The 21442-nt window shown below is 42.2% G+C and overlaps 1 protein-coding gene across 5 annotated transcripts in view; it reads left to right on the top strand.

Moving 5' to 3' along the window:
* Nucleotides 1-21442, top strand: part of ttc28 (tetratricopeptide repeat domain 28) — a 136803-nt gene that overhangs the window by 98340 nt on the left and 17021 nt on the right. For all 5 annotated transcript variants that reach the window (XM_034601325.1, XM_034601323.1, XM_034601324.1 and 2 more), the window contains 12 exons: nt 11514-11710; nt 11788-11941; nt 12043-12214; nt 12700-12868; nt 12969-13129; nt 13217-13705; nt 14794-14986; nt 15112-15192; nt 15881-16133; nt 18550-18659; nt 20185-20314; nt 20553-20780. In XM_034601325.1, coding sequence (XP_034457216.1) covers nt 11514-11710; nt 11788-11941; nt 12043-12214; nt 12700-12868; nt 12969-13129; nt 13217-13705; nt 14794-14986; nt 15112-15192; nt 15881-16133; nt 18550-18659; nt 20185-20314; nt 20553-20780 — 2337 coding nt within the window. The remainder of the gene's footprint in view (nt 1-11513; nt 11711-11787; nt 11942-12042; nt 12215-12699; nt 12869-12968; nt 13130-13216; nt 13706-14793; nt 14987-15111; nt 15193-15880; nt 16134-18549; nt 18660-20184; nt 20315-20552; nt 20781-21442) is intronic.

The raw sequence follows: 21442 nt of genomic DNA, 5'->3' as shown, positions 1-21442 counted from the left end.
AGGAGAAGAGCGCCACAAAAAAAAACAGAAGAAGAAGGTCTGTGCATCTTCTTAATAAAAGAAGAAAGGATTTGAGTGTCTGCAGCACTCAGGCTTTTAAGTGCTGCTTCACAGTCAGTTCAATCCATGATCTGAGCCAACAGTATACTGTATTGTTTGAAAGGTTCAATAAAAACACAATTAATGATGAGTGAAATAACAACAAATACACTCACTATGATTCAAAAACACCACATGTGACACCACAAAATATATATGTCAACTTTTTAGTCGAGAAAGAAAAAGTTGCAGGTGAAACAAGTTATTCTGCAGCACAAAGTTCGCCTGTTTTTTAAAAAAGGTTGACGTATCCAGTGTCAGCATCAGTTATAACTGTGTTTTCACAGAAACATATTGTATTTGTCGGGGCCTGGTAACTTTTCTTGCCCTGGGTATCGGCTCATTCCAATTCCAATTCAAAACAACTTTATTTGTCCCCGGAGGGCAATTCTAAGGCACATAGAGCATGTCAAAACACAGGTAAAAACAAGGAAGACAACAACGATGATATCAGTGCAATGTCCACAGACAGTTAAAGGCCAGTGCAGTATACTCAAATTATATAAGAGAGAGTAGTGTGTCTAAGTTCAAGTTCAAAGCGTTTATTGACATATATACAGTCCTGTGCAATGAAATTCTTTCTTCTCCTTCCACTATGAATGTGTTTTCTAAGGGTTAAAAAATATCAAAGTAAAAAGTACAATAAAGCATTGTATATAACTGTAAAAGGATGGTGAACAGGATAATGGCTGTACAGACTGATAAATAAATATATATATACAGCAGATCTGTAATAGATGAGTAAATATAGCAGCGGTTGGCCTTAATCTTATGATTTGAGGATTGTGCAGCCGCATGCAGCTGGAGAGGGAAACTGCAGAGATTCCTTAGAAAAAAGTGCTAACACATCTTCATCATAAGTGCTGCACAATATTAGAGAGAAAAATCCTCTCTGAAGCACAAGAGTTTCCCCCACAAATGACAAGTGTGACGCTCATTTTCAGGTTGTGGTCGATGACAAGTGGAGGGGCGGGGCCTGCTTTGGTTGTTTTGATAAAATGATCAAGAAGGATTGTGATTGGTGGATTACTGTGCATGCAGAGACTACACGTCACCATGTATCCAAGAACCCTTTAAATCGGAGTGAATTATTTTAAATCTGACAAACGTCTCTTGTAGATTAGACAAAGAAAATTGTAAACAAATAACAGGTTTTTAGATAATTTGTAGGTAAGACACTTTCTTGACATAGTACATCCTGTGTGGTGACTACCGTGCATGCTAACATAATGATGACAAAACGACAAATCGTGTAGCCATATTCCACACATTTTTCCAGTAAAAAATCATCCCTGATTTTAAAAATGAACAGACAGCCAGTCTACATGTGGTCTGTGGACTTGGAGAAGGCATATGACCACGTCCCCCAGGGACCTGGTCTGTTGCTACGGGTCATCTGGATCATGTATTACCAAAGTGAGAGCTGCGTAAAATGTATTTCTGGTGGGTGTTTGCCAAGGTTGCCCCCTGTCATGATCCTGTTTGTGATATTTATGGACAGGATTTGAAGGCTTAGCCGTGGTGAGGAGGGTGTTTGGTTTGGGAAAATCAGGATTGCTTCCCTGCTTGCTGCAGATGATGTGGTTCTTTTGGCTTCTCCAGACCCTGGCCCAGTGTGCACTGGGGTGGTTTGCAGCCAAGTGTAAAACAACCAGGTTGAGAATCGGTACCTCCAAGTCTGAGGTCATGGTTCTGGTGGATTGATCTCTCTAGGTTGGAGCTGAGTTGCTGCCCCAAGTTAAGTATGTAAGGGGCTTGTTTATGAGTGAGGGGAAGATGGAATGGGAGATGGGCAAGTGGATCAGTGTGGAGTCAGCCAGACTGTTGTGGTGAAAAAGGCGCTGAGCTGAGAGGAAAAGCTTTTGATTTACCAGTCGATCTATGTTCCAGCCCTCACCTATGGTCAGGAACTTCGGGTAGTGACCGAATAAATGAGACTGCAGATACAAGTTTTCTCCATAGGGTGGCTGGGCTAAGACCTAGAGATACTGTAGAGTAAGGACATCTAGAGAGCAGCTGATCCTTTGCATTAAAAGGAGCCAGTTGATGCGGTTCGGGCATCTAATCAGGATACCAACTGGAAGCCCTCCATTGGAGGGCATGCCCAACTGGGAGGAGACCTCGGGGTAGACCCAGAATTTGCTGGAGGGATTATATTTATATTCCATCTGGCCTTGGAACGTCTAGGGATCCCCCAGGAAGAGCTGGAAAGTGTTGCTGGGGTGGGGGATGGAACACCCTGTTTAGCCTGCTGCCACCTCAAGATGACTTGGTTAAGTGGAAGAAAGTGGATGAGTGGGTGGATGGATTGATGGAACGGCCTATTCTGTTGTATTCTCTTCGATTCTATTGACAGGGGACTGGAACTGGTCATCAGTCAAAGATACACACAAGATAAATACATACAATACATACATACAATAAAGCATTTCTATGTCTTAATCTATCCATTCTTTTTATTCCCATTTGTTCAGGACTAGATTCTGTTAATTTAACAAATCTTGTCATTGGGAAATATTGGTAAAATATATATATGTATAATAAATGATTCCAGGCATCAATCATACTTTAATACTTTGGACATGATAATTACCTCTGCCAAGAAGGTTATGTTTTCATCAGCGTTTGTTTTTTAGTTAGCAGCATTTTATAAAACCTACTGGATGAATTACCACAATATGTCAGGAAAAAGGAATCGGGGGGGTGGCTCCAGGAAAAGAAATTCACCCTTGAAAATTGTGAAATCGAGATTTTGCAACATTTTTGTCGATTTCTCAGAGAATAATTATTAGATTTTGAAAAACAAATCAGGCATGAGTGTGTTCAATTGGTGCAAATCCAAATAAAAATCCATGCAGATCTAGCAAATTGTGCTTTCATAAGTAGATGTTTGGGCCTTGGCAGATGTATGCAGGAGTGCCATTCTAGTTCTATGTGGTATTTTTAAAAAGTCTTAACAATTTGGCACAATAACTAAACTCATCATAGTGGTGATTTGTGATAGATTCTAATACCAAAAGTTTATAAATGCTGGAATTGGTATTTATAGATGTTATATATGTTTTTCTTTTGAAAACCTCTGAATTCATTGTATACATACATATAAGTTAGCACTGATCTGTCTTTTATTGTGAATTTCTGTAGCATGTGAGTGATCACACTCTCAGTCTGTAATCCAACATGGTTGACGTGCAGCAGCCTTTAACATCACGAGAGTTGACATTGACCCTCTCTGTCACTGCTGTCGCCACTGGCAGCTCAATACACTGACTGTGTTGTCCTGGGCCTGACCAGCTCAGTCTGCATTGATCGGCACAGAGTGCACATACAAACTTTAACTGTTACATCTGAGATATGTTTGAGCTCCAATTTTAAGAAGCTGCCGTAGAAAACATGTAGATGTGACGACTTCTCATTAACCAAAACTTAGGAGCAGGAGCATATAGCTCGTGTGATGGTCTCCCATCACCTCATCTGCCGGTTGAGGCCCTGTATCACATGACTCACACAGTGCTTCACTGGCCAATCAACGCTCATGTTTTATTAAGGCTGCTGTTGGTTTGGGTTTCTGCGGCCACGGTGATATGTGAGAGCCAGTGAACCCGACTCCGCCGCTGAGTGGGCACCTCGCCACTCTTTGTGTGTGTGTGCGTGTGTGTGTGAGTGTACTGCATTACACCTGTAACTTGTGCCCCGTCTCTGTCTGTGGCATCGAGAGACGAGCACGCCCATGGAGGATGTACGGCAGCCTTAGTTTCTGCTGTTTCGACGTCCCTCGTCATGTATGTCTCTGCAGAGCCGGTTTGAAATACACTTGTCTTGTGTTCACTCACCAAAAAGTTGTATTACTTTCCATCAGAAACGAGAAAAGGCCAAACTCACACACAGGCTCACTGTACACGGCCTGATGTGTGACTAATAGGCTGCTGCTGAAGTCGCTGACTCTCCTGACAGACGAGCTACAGTCTGTGGTTCAGATCAATGATTCACATCATCATTAATGGATGATTACGTTTCTCTGAATGCTGACTTGACAACTCTTCATTCTCCTCTCCTCTCTTTTTCCTTCTCTCCTTTCTTCTCATCTCCTTTCATCTGCACACTCCTCTCCTCTCTGCTTGTCACCTTCTCTCCTTTCTTTACCTCTCCTACCCTCACTCCTTCCTCACGTAATCCCCTCTACCTTACTCTCTTGTATCCTCGGCTCTTCCTTTCCTTTCCCTCTTTTTTCTTCTCCTCCTGTCCACTTATCATCTCCTCTTTGCTTTCCAAACAAGTCCCCTCTTTTCTTGTTTCCTTCTATTCTTTCATCCTCTCCTCTTGTTCATTCCTCCCCTCTTCTCATAACCTTTCCTTAAGTTTTCCTCTCCTGTCATCTTCTCCTTTCTTGTTTCCTCATCTCTTTTCTCCTCCTCGTTTCATCAACACATTTCTCCCCCTCCTCTTTTCTTACACATTTTTCTCTATCTCCTCTCATAAACCTCTCTCCTTTCTTTACCTCTCCTTTATTTTCCTTTCCTCTCTCCTCACTTGTTTAATCCCCTACACCCTCCTCTCTCGTATTCTCCCTCCCTCCAACTCACTTCCCTCTGTTTTTTCACCCTCTTCTCTCCACCTCCTTTCTTCTCCTTTATTTTTTCTCTCATGTCCTCCTCTCCTCTCTTTCCTTGTTTCCTTGTCCCCTCTCCTCCTCTCAGACTGTAGCAAACTTCAGATATAATTACTGATTGTTCACAGCGCAGATCAGCTCTGCAGGTCCAGATATATTTCATGTAGGATGTTGTCTAGTGTTGCCCAGTGAAATTCCTTAGTGATTTTAGATTTTACCATTTAAAGCCTAATTATCTCTCTTCTTACACCAGATTCCAGTATGATATAATGATATAATGATATAATGATAGCACGCCAGCTTCATAGGTATTTTCTTACCTTGCATTTAGCTACTTACGTCTCAGTGGGAATTCTTGTTTTTCACAGTCCTTTTTTTATTCAGAGCAACGAATCCAAGCTAACGTTCATTAAAAGGCAGATCCGGGATTTGATTTCATGTCTGTGGACAGTTCAGGCATTAATCCTCCCAGAGCTCGGTCATCTGTTTTTCATCTGCTGCTTCATCCATTGACTTTTAAACATCAGGATATACAAATCATTGCTATTATGTAACTAGAATAGCACTCAGACAGCACCAATAGTCTTCTTATGAAATGAAATTCACAAAATCTGAATTTTTATTTTGATCATGGATATCAAACCCCATTTGTTGTCATCTAGATCCATGAATTATTCTTTTAAGAAATCAATTAAAATGTTGAAAAACGCCCCATCTCACAATGTTAGAGAAAGTGAAAAGAAATTCCCACATCCACCCCTGATTTGGATCTGCAGCAACGTTTAATGGGTTCTTCCCTGACCCATACCACATCCTTCCACCAAGTTTTGTGGTATTCCATTCAGCAGTTTTTGTGTAATTCTGCTAACGACAGAAAAACACAGACAAAAACATAACCTCCTTGGTTATGATGGTAATAACACCCAGTTCTCTTGTTTTATTTTTCATTATTAATCGTGTTATTCTTTTTGCATTTGCCTATATTGGAGAGCTGATAGAATAGAAGCAGACAGGAAACGAGAAATTGAACCGTGGACTTTACAAGTTATTTGGTATGCATCTTAACCACTTTTCCACTGTGCCGCCCATGTTCTTTTGCGACTGAAGTGTTTAGCTTGTGTTTGCAGAGCTCACTATCTTTGGTGAAACCCATGGTCTAAATGAAGTGAAACCAAAAGAACGAGCTGAAAGGAGATTAACCGCTCCATCGAGCTAATGGGAACCACAGAGTCATTTCATCATCTGTGGTTTTGTCTTCTTCCACACTATTGTTATATAGTAAACATATTGACACATTTAACCGACAGGCTCACTCAGAGCTACATGTTTGTGACACACGATTTAGTTGACTGAGCGTTTTCCAGCCCACCGTGGAGCAAGGAGAGTGGAGATCACCACTCTCCTCCACTAATCTCTCTCTGCTGTTTCAGCCGAATACCCTGTCATCAGATCTCAGCTAATTTTCCACACCTCTAATCCTCACAGCTCTGCCCAGCTCGCACGGTGTCCCCTCCATGTCGGGGATTCCCACTGTCTTGCACAACATCCACAGATAGCTGCTCCCTTACGCCTCGGAGGAGTGTGGGATTTGCCTTAGGGGAGATTGTGTGTGTGTGTGTGTGTGTGTGTGTGCGTACACGTGCTCATGCTCACACCTGTGTTAACAGAGTTTAGGAGGAGGGGTGTACCCATTCCAGCCAACTCTGCAGGCTTCTCTGTAATCCTCTTAGCGCAAGACCCCGATGAACAAGGTCTACATTTTCTTATCAACCACCTCCTCCTCCACCTCCTCTAGCCCTGACTCTTAAATATTGTCGTGACTCCGGCATCAGCTCATTTTTAAAAATAATTTCTCATACGGTTCAGTATTTTATGCCACTACACTCTTGCTGTTAACCTAATAATTGTCTGAGGAAAAATGTATAACAGTGTATGAACAAAACCCTGTAGCACACATCAAATCATATTCATAAAATATACAGTATGGTGCAGTGAGAATGTTCTCGTACGTCAAGTCGTTCACACACTAAATTTGGGAGATTCTGAAGTGGAAACAAAAAAAATGAAGGCAAACAGAATAAAATATGCAGCATTATTCTTTGAGGTTTTTGACAGTTACACCAAGTGTGAATGAATTGAAATTAATTATTTTGCAGTTCATGTACATCTATGATAGGTTAATTAAAGATTCAGTTCTCAACTTAATTTTAATTCATTGCTTTGGATTTATTATTCTTTTGTTCAGTCTGTGCTTTTTGTTTTAAATTATACAAATAAATCATGCAAGGTTTCATGTTTAAATTATTATTTTTCTTCCCCCAAATAGAGGTGTTCACATGCATATGTCAATATATTTATTTAAAGAAACTTAATTAGAGGATAAAGCCATTGAGATGTAGCATTCCATCTACAAGGGGGTCCTCAGTTACAAAACATACAGTGAACTCTAACAAAAATAAATAATAGTGACGATAATAAATGAGTGAATCCACCTAAAACCTTCAATATAAATGTATTATTTATTTTGAAAGTTGTAATTGTACATGTAAGGGCTCATCAACCATCTCAAACCTCTCACATAATGGTTTGTGTGGCTGTGGAAACCAGAACAGACAATTTCACATGTATTGAGTTTTGTAAAACATATTTCTGCCTTTCTTATATAATCCCTTATTATTTTCTCATTCAATCTTATTTTCACTAAATTCTATAAAAAAGACTTACAAAGACAAAAACCAGGAACGTGTTCATCAGTTTGTTCCTGACTGATCTATTCAGTGTGGAGTTCAGTGGTTTCAACTGAACAGCTGAGCAACCAAACACGCATACACTTATATTGACGCAAATTAAAGATAAGAGAATTCAATTATTGTCAATATAACAGTCTCTAAATATTAAGGCCTCATTTGATAATAATGAGCTGTATGTCAAACTAATGAACCCAAATTAGAAAATCAAATGTGTTGCTGTTCAATTATAAATTGTAAACTAGTTGCGTGTGGGAAAAAAGGCCGAATCCAGGTCAAAGTGAGCATGAGACACTCTGTAACACAGATGAGAAGTTCATCGAATCAGTTCAGTGTTGGTGAATAACAAGTGTTGAATGTCACCAGTCGTATTCTAAATAGCCGCCTACAACCGAGCTGGACATGTGCCATGGACTCGCAGTTTACTCTCAGTGAATCTCTCTCTCCACACGCAGTTTGACATGAGAGCGACATGTAACCTCGTCCATCTGGTGTCTCGACGTACCCCCACCTCATCTCCCCCCTCTTGAAACCCCTCTCTCATCTGTCCTCTGTATCTTTACCACAAAGATAAAGACACGGAGACCTTATTTGATGGATGGTCTCCAAACAAGAAGAAATAATAAAGTGCAGCATTTGTTTTTTTTGCTGGACCACTGTACACCACCCCCCCAAGGACCTTCCTTATTCAAAACCCGCTGAGAAGAAATCCGAGTGGAAAGAGTGTATGCAGTAGTAGTAAAGGTAGACGTGTAATCCAATCATGTTAATCTCGTTATGTTTGCTCTGATTTGAACGTTAATTAGGCCGTGATAACACAGTTAAGGTTTTTACATGAGAGCTGCGATAATCACAGTTCTGCCTCAATCTGGGCATAATGAGGCTGTTAGCGTGAGTGTAAACACAGTAACTGTAAGAGGGAAGATGAAGGTCGCAGTCAAACTGGCCTCCAAACCATAGCTCCAAACACACACACACACACACACGTTTAATATTTGTGTATTTGTGTTTTTTTTGCTGTGTTGTGAGTATTTAATTCCTTTACTTAAAGGGATAGTTCACCGAAAAATGAAGATTCACCTATTATCTACTCACCACTATGCCGATGGCGGGGTGGGTGAAGTGTTTGAGTCCACAAAACACTTCTGGAGTCTCAGGGGTAAACAGTGTTGCAGCCAAATCCAATTCAATTGAAATAAATGGTGACTTCTTCTTCAAATGCCTCCATACTGCTCCTGTGGTGTCACCCAAGTGTCTGTAAGCCCCCATATTCAAATTTGTCTCGAAACGGCGTCATTTACACCAAGTTTTTAACCTAAATGTCCTCTTAGATCCTCCTCTGGAGCCGCGTTCACGTTCGCACGCACACAAGATCTTGCCCAAGGGTGAACTATCCCTTTAATTTAAAGTAACCATACCACAGTGTGCAAAATCTTGACCTAAGAACAGTTTCCACAACCAGGCCATCAGGTTTCTAAACTTTTAGTCAACTCACGACTTACAACCCTCTGCACGTCTGTTTTCCTGCCTGTTTGCACTGTAGTTTTTTTATCTCACTCAAATATGCAATAACTTATACGTACGGTGCAATAACCTATACATAAACATGTGAGATAACTTATTCACACACACACCATACAGTTAAAGTTGTGACCACATTTGCAACGACTGTCACACTGCACCTTTGAATGTATAAAGTTTTAGTTTGGTATTTTACTTTTCTTTTTATCGTAAGCTCTTTATTTTAATTTTACTCTTGCACTGCTGAGCTGACATGTTTTCTTCTCGTCCAACACCTTTCGTTGTGCTGTTGACACCGAGTTAACTTGCCCATGATGAATAAAACTTGAAACTGAAATTCTGACCAAATTATCAGCAACACCTCATGTGGAGTGGTTCCTTTCAACGCCTATCATATAGGATTTACTATTGGATTATCATTACTTGTTCAGCACCATCTGAACACTGTAGCTGGTAAGGAGGAAGCGTATTGTGACTGTACTCTACTTTATACAGATGATATGAGACATTTACGTTTAACAATGCAAGAGATTCTCAGTCTCCCAAAGTAATTTTAGTTGCTGAGTCCTTTTCTCCAAATCTCAAAAGAAGAAGGAATGAGAGAGGTTCCTTCTGTGGAATGATGAAAAGGACACAATTCTACAAGATAGATGAAGCTTGATATAGCTGCTGGTTTCGGGTTGAAATTTCAAACTCCTGTCATACAAAAATAAGTATATAGGATTTGGTCTGATCCAGATTTTTGCAGTGTTTGCAGCATTAAACTAGTCTATACTTTTTGGAGGCTGGAATTTTATTCTTGTGCTTCTGACTCTTTGATTGTATTTTCTTTCCTGTCTATAGTTGCTTTCAGACATGCACTGAAAAGAATCCCTGGACATCATGCAAAACAGACAAAAACAATCCCCTAAAAAATCCTCAGGATGCGGTGCCACACACGTAAAAAGACACAGATGGAGATTTCATTAGAACTTTGGTGATAAGGGCCGACGCAGATGTGCTGTAAAAAAAAAACAACACGTGATCTCGGCAGCGGATTTAATACTTTACGTCCTGCCTCTGCCTGCTGCACCACCCCTCACCTGAATGCACAGCAGATTTCTGCATTGTTGTATTGTCATGCTGCGTAGTTCATGCTGAAAACAGTTTATGTTTGTGCGAACTCGCCGAGACAAATTCCAATCAACTTGAATCTTGAGTTTTGAATCTTCTGCTGCTGTCAGATAAATATATTGGACTACAATGTGTAAAATTTAGTTCATATATTAAGGAAGTAGAATAGTACGGAAACACTAAAGTAAAGTATATAGTTACTTTCCACGACGGCACATTAATGACTCTCCCACTTGTGTTTACATCCTGCAGCTACTGTCTTCGTCTCCTCATTCTCTTTCTCCTCTGCCTCCCAAGCTTCTTCCTCAACTTGTATTTCTCTCTTTCAACATTGGTCGACTCTGGTGTCTGAGAACATGAATTGTTGACTGTAGGGAAGAAGCACCACCGCGGAGCGTCGGTAAGGCCACCGGGAGCCAAGTTTTAGCAGCAGATGTCGTCAGATTTGTTGGAATTTTTCCGCTGTAGCTATTTAATTATTCACTGCTCTGCACTTTTTTCTGGGTTTTGAAAACCGTCTATGCATCTACATTCACATGCGCTCACACATAGCTGGATACATTTTCTCTGCATGTTGCATATTTATGTGCATTCGAATTATTTGGGGAGTTTACCATGTTCATCACACTCCTAACTAAGTTGGAAAAACTATCCAGCAGAGCAGCAGACTTAATAACCAGTAGGTAACTTAATGAATTATTACCGTGTTCACTTGGTAGATGAGCAGTAGACAGGAGCATCACGGTTTGATGTTTTCTTCTGCTATTTCCCTTGTTTGTCATCATGAATATACAAAGGACACTTAATAATGACTTAATTTACACCATACCTGAAACTACTGTAAAGCACTTTAGACTTGACAGAGTTTGACAACATTTAACCTGCTCTGCTGACTGACTGAATACTTGGACTTCAGATTTGTCTTGACTCAAAACTGCTCTTTTGATGGACTTTCTATTTGATTACACTCATCTTAACTGACTCCAGACCTGTTTTGACTTGTGTCTTGACATGATTTGGACTTTAAGAAAGACTTGAAATCTGACTTGACCAGGACTTATGTCAACTGAGTGGAGAATGGATTTTGAGATGCCACCAGACTAAACCCGCTCTGCTGATGGACATAAGATCGACTTGGACGTCTACGTTTACATATTTACTGACTTTACTTGGCTCTAATGACTCAAGAACCGATTTGATTTGGATGTGTCATGAAAAACACTAGAAATGACCTGGACTTGCATCGTGTGACGTGAGACTTGATTGGTCATGGCTCAGATGAATATAAATTTGACATTGACTATGAACTGCAATTTCTGCAATAAAAAAAAAGAAACATGATAGAAATATTTTCATGTTGGTAATCGGCATCTTGCTCTTCTATGTTACTTAAAAAAGAAACCTGCTCTCCGCTTGCATCTCAGGCATCATACACCAGATGAAGGGGGAGTATGAAACAGCATTGAAGCTCCACAAAGCCCACCTGTCCCTCGCCCAGGAGCTGGGGGATTATGCTGCCCAGGGGAGGGCCTACGGAAACATGGGCAACGCCTACCACGCACTCGGCATCTACGACCAAGCTGTCCGCTTCCACCGACAGGAGCTACAGATGTCACTGGAGGTGAATACCCTCGCTCCTCACAAGTAACATTTAAAAACTCATGGAAAACAGATTTATGAAAGGTCGTTGTGTTTCAGGTGAACGATCGTCCATCGCAGGCCTCAACACATGGCAACCTAGCGGTGGCGTACCAGGCACTGGGCGCTCACGACCGGGCTCTCCAGCACTACCTTCACCACCTGACCATCGCGCGAGAGCTTCGAGATACACAAAGCGAAGCAAGAGCACTAGGCAAGCAAGACAAGCAGGAGATGCATTGAGTGAAAAAGCAAATCATTTCCGCTTGACTTAAATATGGAATGTACACGTTAAGTTTTCCTTTCTTTTTCCAGCAAACCTGGGCAACTTCCACAGCTGGAGAGGTGAGTATGCTCAGGCCTTGCCTTACTACCAGCAGTACCTGGCTCTGGCCCCAGGCTTACAGGATCTGGAGGGAGAAGGCAAAGTCTGCCACAACCTCGGCTATGCTCACTACTGCCTGGGGCAGTACAGAGACGCTGTCAGGTCAGAGACCAAATACATCACATACACAAACTTAGTTTCTGCTTGTTAGAACCCATTTGAGGCTCACTGATCACCAGCAGTTACAAGTTCATGGTGTGCAGCCAATTCCTGTTCAGACCTATAGATTTTCATTTTTAAATCTAGTGAAGACACCATATATGTCCAGTGAATTTTGGGAAATGTGTATAAATTGAAAATATATCTAGAATATTTACAGTAAACGGTTTAAATATTTGCCACAATGTCAAAATGTTTTGTTGTAGCGCTGGCTGGTAAAAGCTCTGTGAATAGCACTGAGTGTGATACTGTCAGTTATAAAATCATTTTTGAACCTTAAAGTTATTGTGTATACAAAAATGTTTCACACATAAATGTATCTTCTATTAATAAAATGTTTACTTCATGTTTGAAGGCATGTACATCACATTGGTGTGCAAATGATTGTGTTTTGACTATACTTTTTGCATTTTTCATCCGTATCTTAGGTATTACGAGCAGGACCTGGCCTTGGCTAAGGACCTCCAAGACAAATTAGCCCAGGCTAAAGCCTACTGTAACCTGGGCCTGGCCCACAAAGCACTGGGGGAGTACAACAAAGCAGAGGAGTGTCAGCGATACCTGCTCTCTCTAGCACAAGCCCTGGATAACACACAGGTCACCTACTTATGTTCGCTGTATGATAAACTGTAAAAACTTATACTTGATACAAGAAGTGGTTGTTAATCAGTGTCCACGTGGTTGTATTTGTCAACAGGCGGTTTTCCGGGCGTTTGGGAACCTTGGCGATGTCTGCGTGTGTCGGGGTGATCTTCCAGGAGCTGTGAGGTTCTACCAGCAGCAGTTAACCCTGGCTCAGAAAGTCAGTGACCAGAAGATGGAGGCTGACGCCTACTCAGCACTTGGCTCAGTTCACAGGTAAAACACCAATCATTTGAACTGTGTGATTTGCTCTGCTTTCCTTGTTCCTGTTTCTCTTACTTGTCTTTCTCTCCCTCACATCAGGCTGCTCCGGCAGCTTGATACAGCATTGTCCTTCCATAGCCAGGAACTGACCGTCCGGAAGGATATAGGTGATCAGCAGGGGGAGTGCCGCGCCCTCGGCCACCTGGCAGCAGTGCACATGGCCCTGGGAGACTACGCTACAACCTTCCAGTGTTATGAGACCCAGCTGGGCTTGGCTCAGGGGCTCAGGGATGCCCGTCTGGAGGCCCAGGTCCACGGGAACATGGGCATCACCAAAATGAACATGGGAGTGTTTGAGGAATCGATCGGCTATTTCGAGCAGCAGCTGGCTATGCTGGAGCAGCTGAGTGGAACTGAGAGTATGTTGGACAGAGGTAGGGCCTATGGGAATCTGGCAGACTGCTATGATGCCCTGGGAGACTATGAGGAGGCTATTCAGTACTACGAGAAGTACCTGACTGTGGCTCAGAGTCTCAACCACGTCCAGGACCAGGAGAAAGCCTACAGAGGACTTGGCAATTCATACAGGTAGGCAAAGGAAAGCTTAGATAAGATTATTCTCTGTCTTGTCGAGAGTCAAATAAGTAGATCAGTTACACCCCCATTTCTCTCTGTTCCAATGAAACCGGATCAACCAAGTGTAAAAACTGCAACACAAACATGGTTCAATTTGTGCTTTTACAAGGGCTCCTATCATTAACTGAAACATTACTAAAAACTTAATCTCTATAAACAGATTCTGCATGTGAATGTAAATAATCTGTAGGCAAGGGGCAGCAGCAAAAGGGTTGGAACACATTGACCCCCAATGCATCGGCTAGGTGCTTTTTGATTCATCTGCATTAATATGCAGATAACTGTTAATAAAGTTTGGCCTAGATATCAAACCAAAAAAGTATCGCTGTTTGAGTTTTGTGTGAAGAAACGTTTACTCGAGTGATAAAATAATCAAGTCAGGCTATAAACAGTGTGCGGTGAACCAAATTCTCTGCCTGTATATTTGCTGTCCACACTGGAAGCCACTAGAGGCTCATTTGACAATCCTGATAGGCTCCAAGATTGATGTTTTAAACTAGTTTTTACTTCTTTGGCACTTTCAGCCTTTCTTCTGTGACTGTACCCTCAGTGTCTGGTGGTGGTGTTATCAACTGTACCACATTGTACTGTATATTAAAGACACACCAGGCACGATGAAAGACATGAGTTTGATTTCTTTGAATTCATCTCATGTGAATAAATTGGTAATGTGCATTTTTCTGTCGAAGCTCTTTTCCTGCTGTTACTGCACCATGCAACCGCTCAGATTTTCTGTTTACGTTTGCCTTGTATTGTCATTGATGTTTTATGCTTTCCTTTTACTTTATCTATGGTAATGAGGAGAGAGGAGTCACTCATTTATCTCCCTAAACGCAGCTACTGTAGATGTTTCTTCTTTAACTGTTTTTCGCTTGGAGAATACAGATGGTTTTATTGGTGTTATTATAAACCAGTAAACTTTCTCTCTTGGTTTTATAAATTGATTGAGTGACTTTCTCTGAGAATACGTGAGCTTGCAAGAACAAACCAAATGCCAATGATCCGATGATCATCTTTTTGTCTTACCTCTTTCTCCTCAGGTCTATTGGTAGTCTCCAGCAGGGACTGGTGTGTTTTGAGAAGCGGCTGGTGGCAGCCCATGAGCTGGGCGGGGAAGGAGGGGGTAAGGCTCAGGCTTATGGGGAGCTGGGCACCTTACACAGCCAGCTGGGCAACTACGAGCAGGCCCTCTCCTGCCTGGAGCACCAGCTTAACATTGCACGCACAGCAGGGGTAAGGATTTTACCTGCAAGAGGTTCTTGTTTCAGTTATCAGCTTCTCCATTTGGCCTGTTGAATGTGACAAATTATCTTCATGGAAAGAATACTATGCACAGTAAATCCTGCTCTGACTGTCAGGATAAATCCCTGGAAGCAGAGGCAAGCGATACTCTTGGAGGCGTTTATCAGCTGATGGCAGACAACGAGACAGCGCTACAGGTTTGTACAGATTCATTACACATCCTGACGCAGTGTTTCCCATCCCTCACTTAAATGAACAGCTTGACATTTTGTGAAATGGTGACACCGCCTTCATGTCTGTATACTGTTAGCCACCAGTTGGTTAGTTTAGCTTAGCATAATGACTGGACGGAGGGGGGAATACCGTAGCTAGTCTGGCTCCACTTAACCTGCAGAGACTCTGGGAAATCAGTGCCCTCTACCAAGAAATAGTCACATCCTCCTACTTCTATAAAACCGCAGCTTCTCATGTTTGCACAGTTTTTGCACAAATTAAACAGACATAATGTCTTCACATTTAAAATGAAAATTCCCTCATTATCTACTCACCACTATGCCGATGGAGGCGTGGGTGAAGTGTTTGAGTCTTTTGGAGTTTCAGCGTTGCAGCCAAATCCAATACACTTGAAGTAAATGGCGACCACGTCTTCAAACATAAAACAAAACCACAGAAAAAACACATAAAATGCCTCCATACTGCTACTGTGGTTTCATCCAAGTGTCCGTAAGCCCCAACTTTCAAATTTGACTTGAAATAGTGTAATTTACAACATTTTTTTGCCTAAATGTCCACTGTTATTCCCCTCTCAGTGTGGGGAGTAGATAATGGGTGAATTTTCATTTTTGGTGAACTATCCCTTTAAGTATTCAAGCTCTTCTACTTTAGTGGCACCAAAGGGCGTTGGATATAGCAGAGCAGACGAGATGCGTGGGGAGCCAGGGTCGAGCCTACGGCAACTTGGGACTGACCTACGAGGCTCTCGGGAACTATGAGCGGGCCGTGGTCTTTCAGGAGCAGCACCTGAGTGTGGCGGCACAGACCAATGACCTGATGTCTAAAACTCTGGCCTACGGGAGCCTGGGGAGGATACACCATGCACTGCAAAACTATGCACAGGCTGTGATGTACCTGCAGGAAGGTAAGAATCCTAGCCCCTGAGTTGTGACTAGCAGTTATTGCCGTTACAAATATGAGCAGCATTGTCACATGTTTTCTAGGACCATGAAATAATTGTTCATTTTTTTTGGAGTTGTGTTTATGCCCACCCTATGGATACAAGTCAAACATTCACTTTCAACTCTGTTTTTGGTCTCCACCACCTGTTGAGGACATATCTGGCTCTTTAACTGCTAAATACAAAATAGTGAATACTAGACAGTGGGTCCATCAGGCCTTTTACTCTAAAAACAGCTGCCTCCTGTGGCTGATGACAGGGGTGGGCCGTAAAACCAAAACCGTGAGCTGAAAGAAGTTAAAACGCTCTGTAGAGAAGAAGGGAGCTGCAGTCGCGTTTGTCACAAACAACATCTTTCACGTACACTGAGTCATTTAATCCTTTGTAAAATGTATAAATTTTACTCTGTGTATACAAATGTAATGTTTCTGACTCAGGAAGTGCAGTGTTACTGGATCAAGTGGAACCTTGAGTCTGCTGAATGGTGTTCCACGCGTCTCCCCTCTCTATCCTTGTCTCTACTGTCAACTAACAAAAGGCATGGCTAAATATGAAAAGCCTAAAAAACAAACTTTCACCATTCATCACAAATCCGGTGCTGTGTACTTTGAAGGACGCAGCTCACAAAGCGCTGCCCTTCACAGGCTTTGAAGGACAAGCTGAAACTGCTCCTCTTCCCCAAACTATAGACTGTTGAGCCTCGCAGAGAATAAAAAAGTCAGGGGGAACGAAGATAGTACGATTTTAACAAAGGACACATTCCACAGTAGGAGCCGGGAAATCTTCAGCACCTGATTGACATCTGGTATACAGTCAGTGGAACAGTGACAGTGATTACATGCAATGCACTTGATACCTGTGGTATTTTGGGGGCTGAAAAGAACAAGTAAATGCCTGGCTTCAGTTATTTCACTTTATTCCATGGCATGAATTGTAAGTCGCTTTGGATAAAAGCGTCAGCTAAATGAAATGTAATGAATTCTCTTTTCTATTTTCATGTAACGTTTCGGAACCAGTAGCTTTGTGTCACATTGGTCTTTGCCTCTACATCGTCTATTACAAAGATGGAGCTGGAGGATTACGGATGGATGATTCGATTTTTTTCAATATTAATTCTGCCAGTTATTGTCTCCGTTAATCAATGAAATGTTTGTTGTTTATTTACACACCCTAATCATACACACTTAATTACATAACTATCCCTGATGCCTGACTCTCTTCCTTCACATCCCGCTGGCCTCTTCCACTTCATCCTTGATTATTAGGAGCCAACTTTTGACACGTATCAGCAAACTCTCAAGTCTAAAAAGTTTGTCACAGTTTCACCTTCCCCCTGTAGTCATACAGACCCTATTTAGGGAGGCGCTGGTTCTTAGCGCAGACTTTGATCTACATGTGGGCATCTCATTTAAAGTCAGAGTTGTTTAAGCCTGAGAACAGTGTGAGTTGCATTTCTAAAACCCAGAAGAAGCATGAAAGGTATTCATGAGTCTGACACAGGCTAATAGAAGATCAGTGCTCGGTTGTTTACCCTCCAGCGTGGTTTCTTTCAGTCAGCTTGTTGTCAATAATCCTGTTTGATTTCACTTCTTCTCTAACTAGACTGCTCTTTGAAACACACACGCGTCTCTTATCTCTCCTCAGTTGTAAAACTGCATACTTGTTGAAAATAATCCCATTTGAATCTCTTTCCTAATGGATTGAATAGCACACTTTAATGTGCATGCTCTCATAGTTTCAGATTAATCCAACTGGAATTTAATTTTAATGGATATTTAAAATGAGTAGTGGGCTTCATTTGTAAACCCCTTGAGACACAGCCACTGTTTGTCATTTAACTCATGGATTTTAATTGATCATTAACAGGCAACGAGGAATTCTGCTCAGAGTTGAGGCGAGGACAGAGCTGAAGCGTGTCTCCAATTAACCTCCACAAACAGTAGAAGGAGGCACAGACAGCAAACATCACAGGGCCAGACGCAGACAGGCAGGCAGAGAAGTGTGAACCAAAACTTGATGATTGATGAGATTCAGCTCATTCTCAGAGCCTAATGAGAACTAAATGCAACCTGCCATGACTGTCTGCTCTTTCATAGCGGGGGAGATAAAACATATCAGAGACAAACTGAAGAGCGGAGAGAACACGGGTACTTTGAATTTGAATCCGCAGAATAATAAGGCCGAGGCGAAGGGAGACAAAAGGAGCAATAACAGGAAAAGAATGGCAAATGTGAGCGCCCTCGGCTCACTGCGAGGTCGATTCTGTGCAGCAACGGCTGAGCGCAGAGTGCGAGGACTTTCAAGGAGGTGATTTTCAGATCGGCCTCTTGGAACAAGCATCTGATCAGCTCTGCTTTGTCTCTCCTCTTCTTCTCCTCAGGTCTGCGTCTGGCCGAGCAGTTAGGTCGCAGAGAAGACGAAGCTAAGATACGCCACCACCTGGGTCTGTCCCTGTGGGCCAGCGGAAACCTGGAAGAGGCACAGCACCAGGTGTGTGTTTGTTTGTGTGTGTACACTCTCTCAGACTCGCAGCTGCATATCTTAACTTGTGTTTGCTTCCGAACTTACTGTACAACTCTAATGTGAATCAGAGATTTATTGCTGTAGGGATGTTTTGCCATTTTTAGATATGGGAACAGCTGCCTCCTTCATGGAACCACACTTCTCATCCATGACGATAACTTTGTTTTATAGTCCCTCACTGAGCGCCAGGTCTATAGAGCTGTAACAGGATGAGCAGCCTGACATCGTCCTGTCTCAAACTGGGTGTCTAGCCATCTGTAACATCAGGCATCAGAGGTTGAGTTACAGCCAGTTGGAGGTGCAATGGACTCAATGATTGATCTGCGGACTGCAACTCAGGAGGTAGAGCGTGTCGTCCACTAATCAAAAGGTCGAAGGTTTGATCCCAGTCTCCCCCATTCTGCATGCCAAAGTGTCCTTTGGCAAGATACTGAACCCCAACTTGCCCCTGACGGCTGTGTCTGAAGTGTGTGAGTGATGTGTGATAGAGAAAGTGGTGCACGTAGATGCACTGTCTGAATGTGTGTGTGAATGGGTGTATGTGCTCATCTTTTTATTCATCATTAAGCATGTTAAATCGATAGTAACTTTATTTATAAGTCATGTAAGAAAACATGTGAAAAGTGCTGATGTGGAACTTATATAAAACACATTGGTTTATATCTGTCAACCATAAAGCACAAAATCTTTTAATGTAGATAAACTTTATCCATAAAGGAGGTTATGTTTTTTTACCCCTGTCCATTTGTCAATCCGTTTCTGAGCAAGATCCCGAAAAACTACTGAACTGATAATCACGAAACCTGGTGAAAGGATGTGGTATAGGTCAGGAGAGAACCCATTACATTTTGATGTGTATCTGGAACAGAGGGCAGATCTAGGATTTCTTTTCTTTTTTTCAGTTTCTTTAAGATTGGGTTTTTAAAGTTTTTTTTTTGACATTTTCACAGTTTTCCCAAGGAATAATCCATTGACATTGATGAAAAATAGCTTTATTGAATTTATGGGGATTGTTGGGCCTTAGTGGAATTATGTTCCAGTAATTGTTTTTACTTCTTACAGGTTTTATGCAGTATTTCTGTGTAGAAATAGTCAAACAATATGTATTTTTACTGATGTGAACTGAACTATTTTATTCCTCGTTATTTTTGCATTTGGTCGGGCACCTGTGTTATTGTGATCCCGTGATCTAGATCCTACGAGGCTTTCAAAATCAACATGATTAGCAGCCAGTTGGAGTGACACCATCTTTGTTTGGCTATAGTCACCAATGACTGACAGTGAGAAGTGAGGCAGAGCACTCACCCAGCTGTCCTCCTGACTGTTCACCTTGTTGTGTATTCGTAGTGCCACCTAGTGGTCAGTATTGTAACAGCTCGCTCATTCAGGTTTGTCAACTGAAATCAGCTCCTCCTGCTTTACAACAGTTTTTTTACAACCACATTCAGTTATGAAGGTTGTGTGATGTATGTTTGTTTGCTGTGTCTTTTAGTTATACAGAGCATCAGTCTTATTTGAGATGATTCGTCATGAGACACAGCACAGCACGGATTACAAGCTCTCGCTGTTTGACCTGCAAACCAGCTCGTACCAGGCTCTCCAGCGAGTCCTCGTCAGCCTAGGTAAATCAGCTGCCCTCTCTTGTGTCATAATTGTGCAGTGTGAATCACTGTGCCCTGTTTTGTTTGTAAGGTCTTCTCACCTGTCCTCCCTTATTTTCACACACTTCCAGTGTGTCTGTTCGCCAAGATGTCTGGATGCACTTGTTTAATTAACTTACCTTCCACTCTCCCAGTTCTCCTACTTCCTTCCTAACTCACTCCGGATTCCTGTTTTATCTTCTTCTGTGTTCCCACCCAGGTCGGCACGATGAGGCTCTGGCCATTGCAGAGCGAGGGCGTACACGTGCCTTTGCCGATCTCCTGGTCGAGCGCCAGAAAGGAAGTCAGCAAGCAGCGTGCAGCGACCCTTACATCCCAGTTACTGTGGAGCACATCCTGGAGACAGTTAACAGTCAGAGGGCAATGGTCCTGTACTATTCTCTGGCTGGAGGCTTTCTGTACAGCTGGCTGATATCTCCGGGAACAGGTACACACACACACACACACACACACACACACACACACACACACACACACACACACACACACACACACATTCAAAACACACCACACACGTTTAGATTTTAAGTTTTCTGAAGCACTTTTTGTCCTATTTGTTGAAATCCTCTTCATGTCCCGATAGCCATCAATTAATAAAGTTGTTAGTCACACCAGAGACGAACCACTTGCTTTTCAGCATTCTTTATTCTGCTTTCTGCTGGCATCTAAGCGTCCGTGTCCCTTCTGTATCTCTGTGTCTCTCTCGCAGCTCTGTCCCTGCCTTTTGAATGCAGGGAGAGTTGATTGGCCAACTAGTCTCGACTGTGCCAATCACCTCTCCCTGGTTCACCTCAGTGCTCACTGAGCCACCTCCACGTCATCTTTCAGTGATCCGCCATCATCTTCAGATAAAACTGTTGTACTGTTTGTTTGTAATTTGTTTTGGAGGACTGCAATAGACTTGAACATGTCGGAGTGAATGCCACTCACCACTGCTGCTTTTCACGGTGGTATTGCCTCACTCTGATTGACTGTTTTATGTGCTGAGTTGTTAAGTTGGTGGAGCAAATGAAAACAGATTTACACAAAGTTAGCAACATGCTAGCAACATCATGGTTTGAAATGGGAAGTCGTGTACACGTTCTGCTG

The sequence above is a fragment of the Hippoglossus hippoglossus genome, chromosome 12, assembly GCF_009819705.1.
Source record: "Hippoglossus hippoglossus isolate fHipHip1 chromosome 12, fHipHip1.pri, whole genome shotgun sequence".
In the NCBI taxonomy this organism is placed as follows: Eukaryota; Metazoa; Chordata; class Actinopteri; order Pleuronectiformes; family Pleuronectidae; genus Hippoglossus; species Hippoglossus hippoglossus.
Note: the sequence above shows the minus strand (reverse complement) of the source record. Positions and strands in the feature narration are given on the sequence as shown.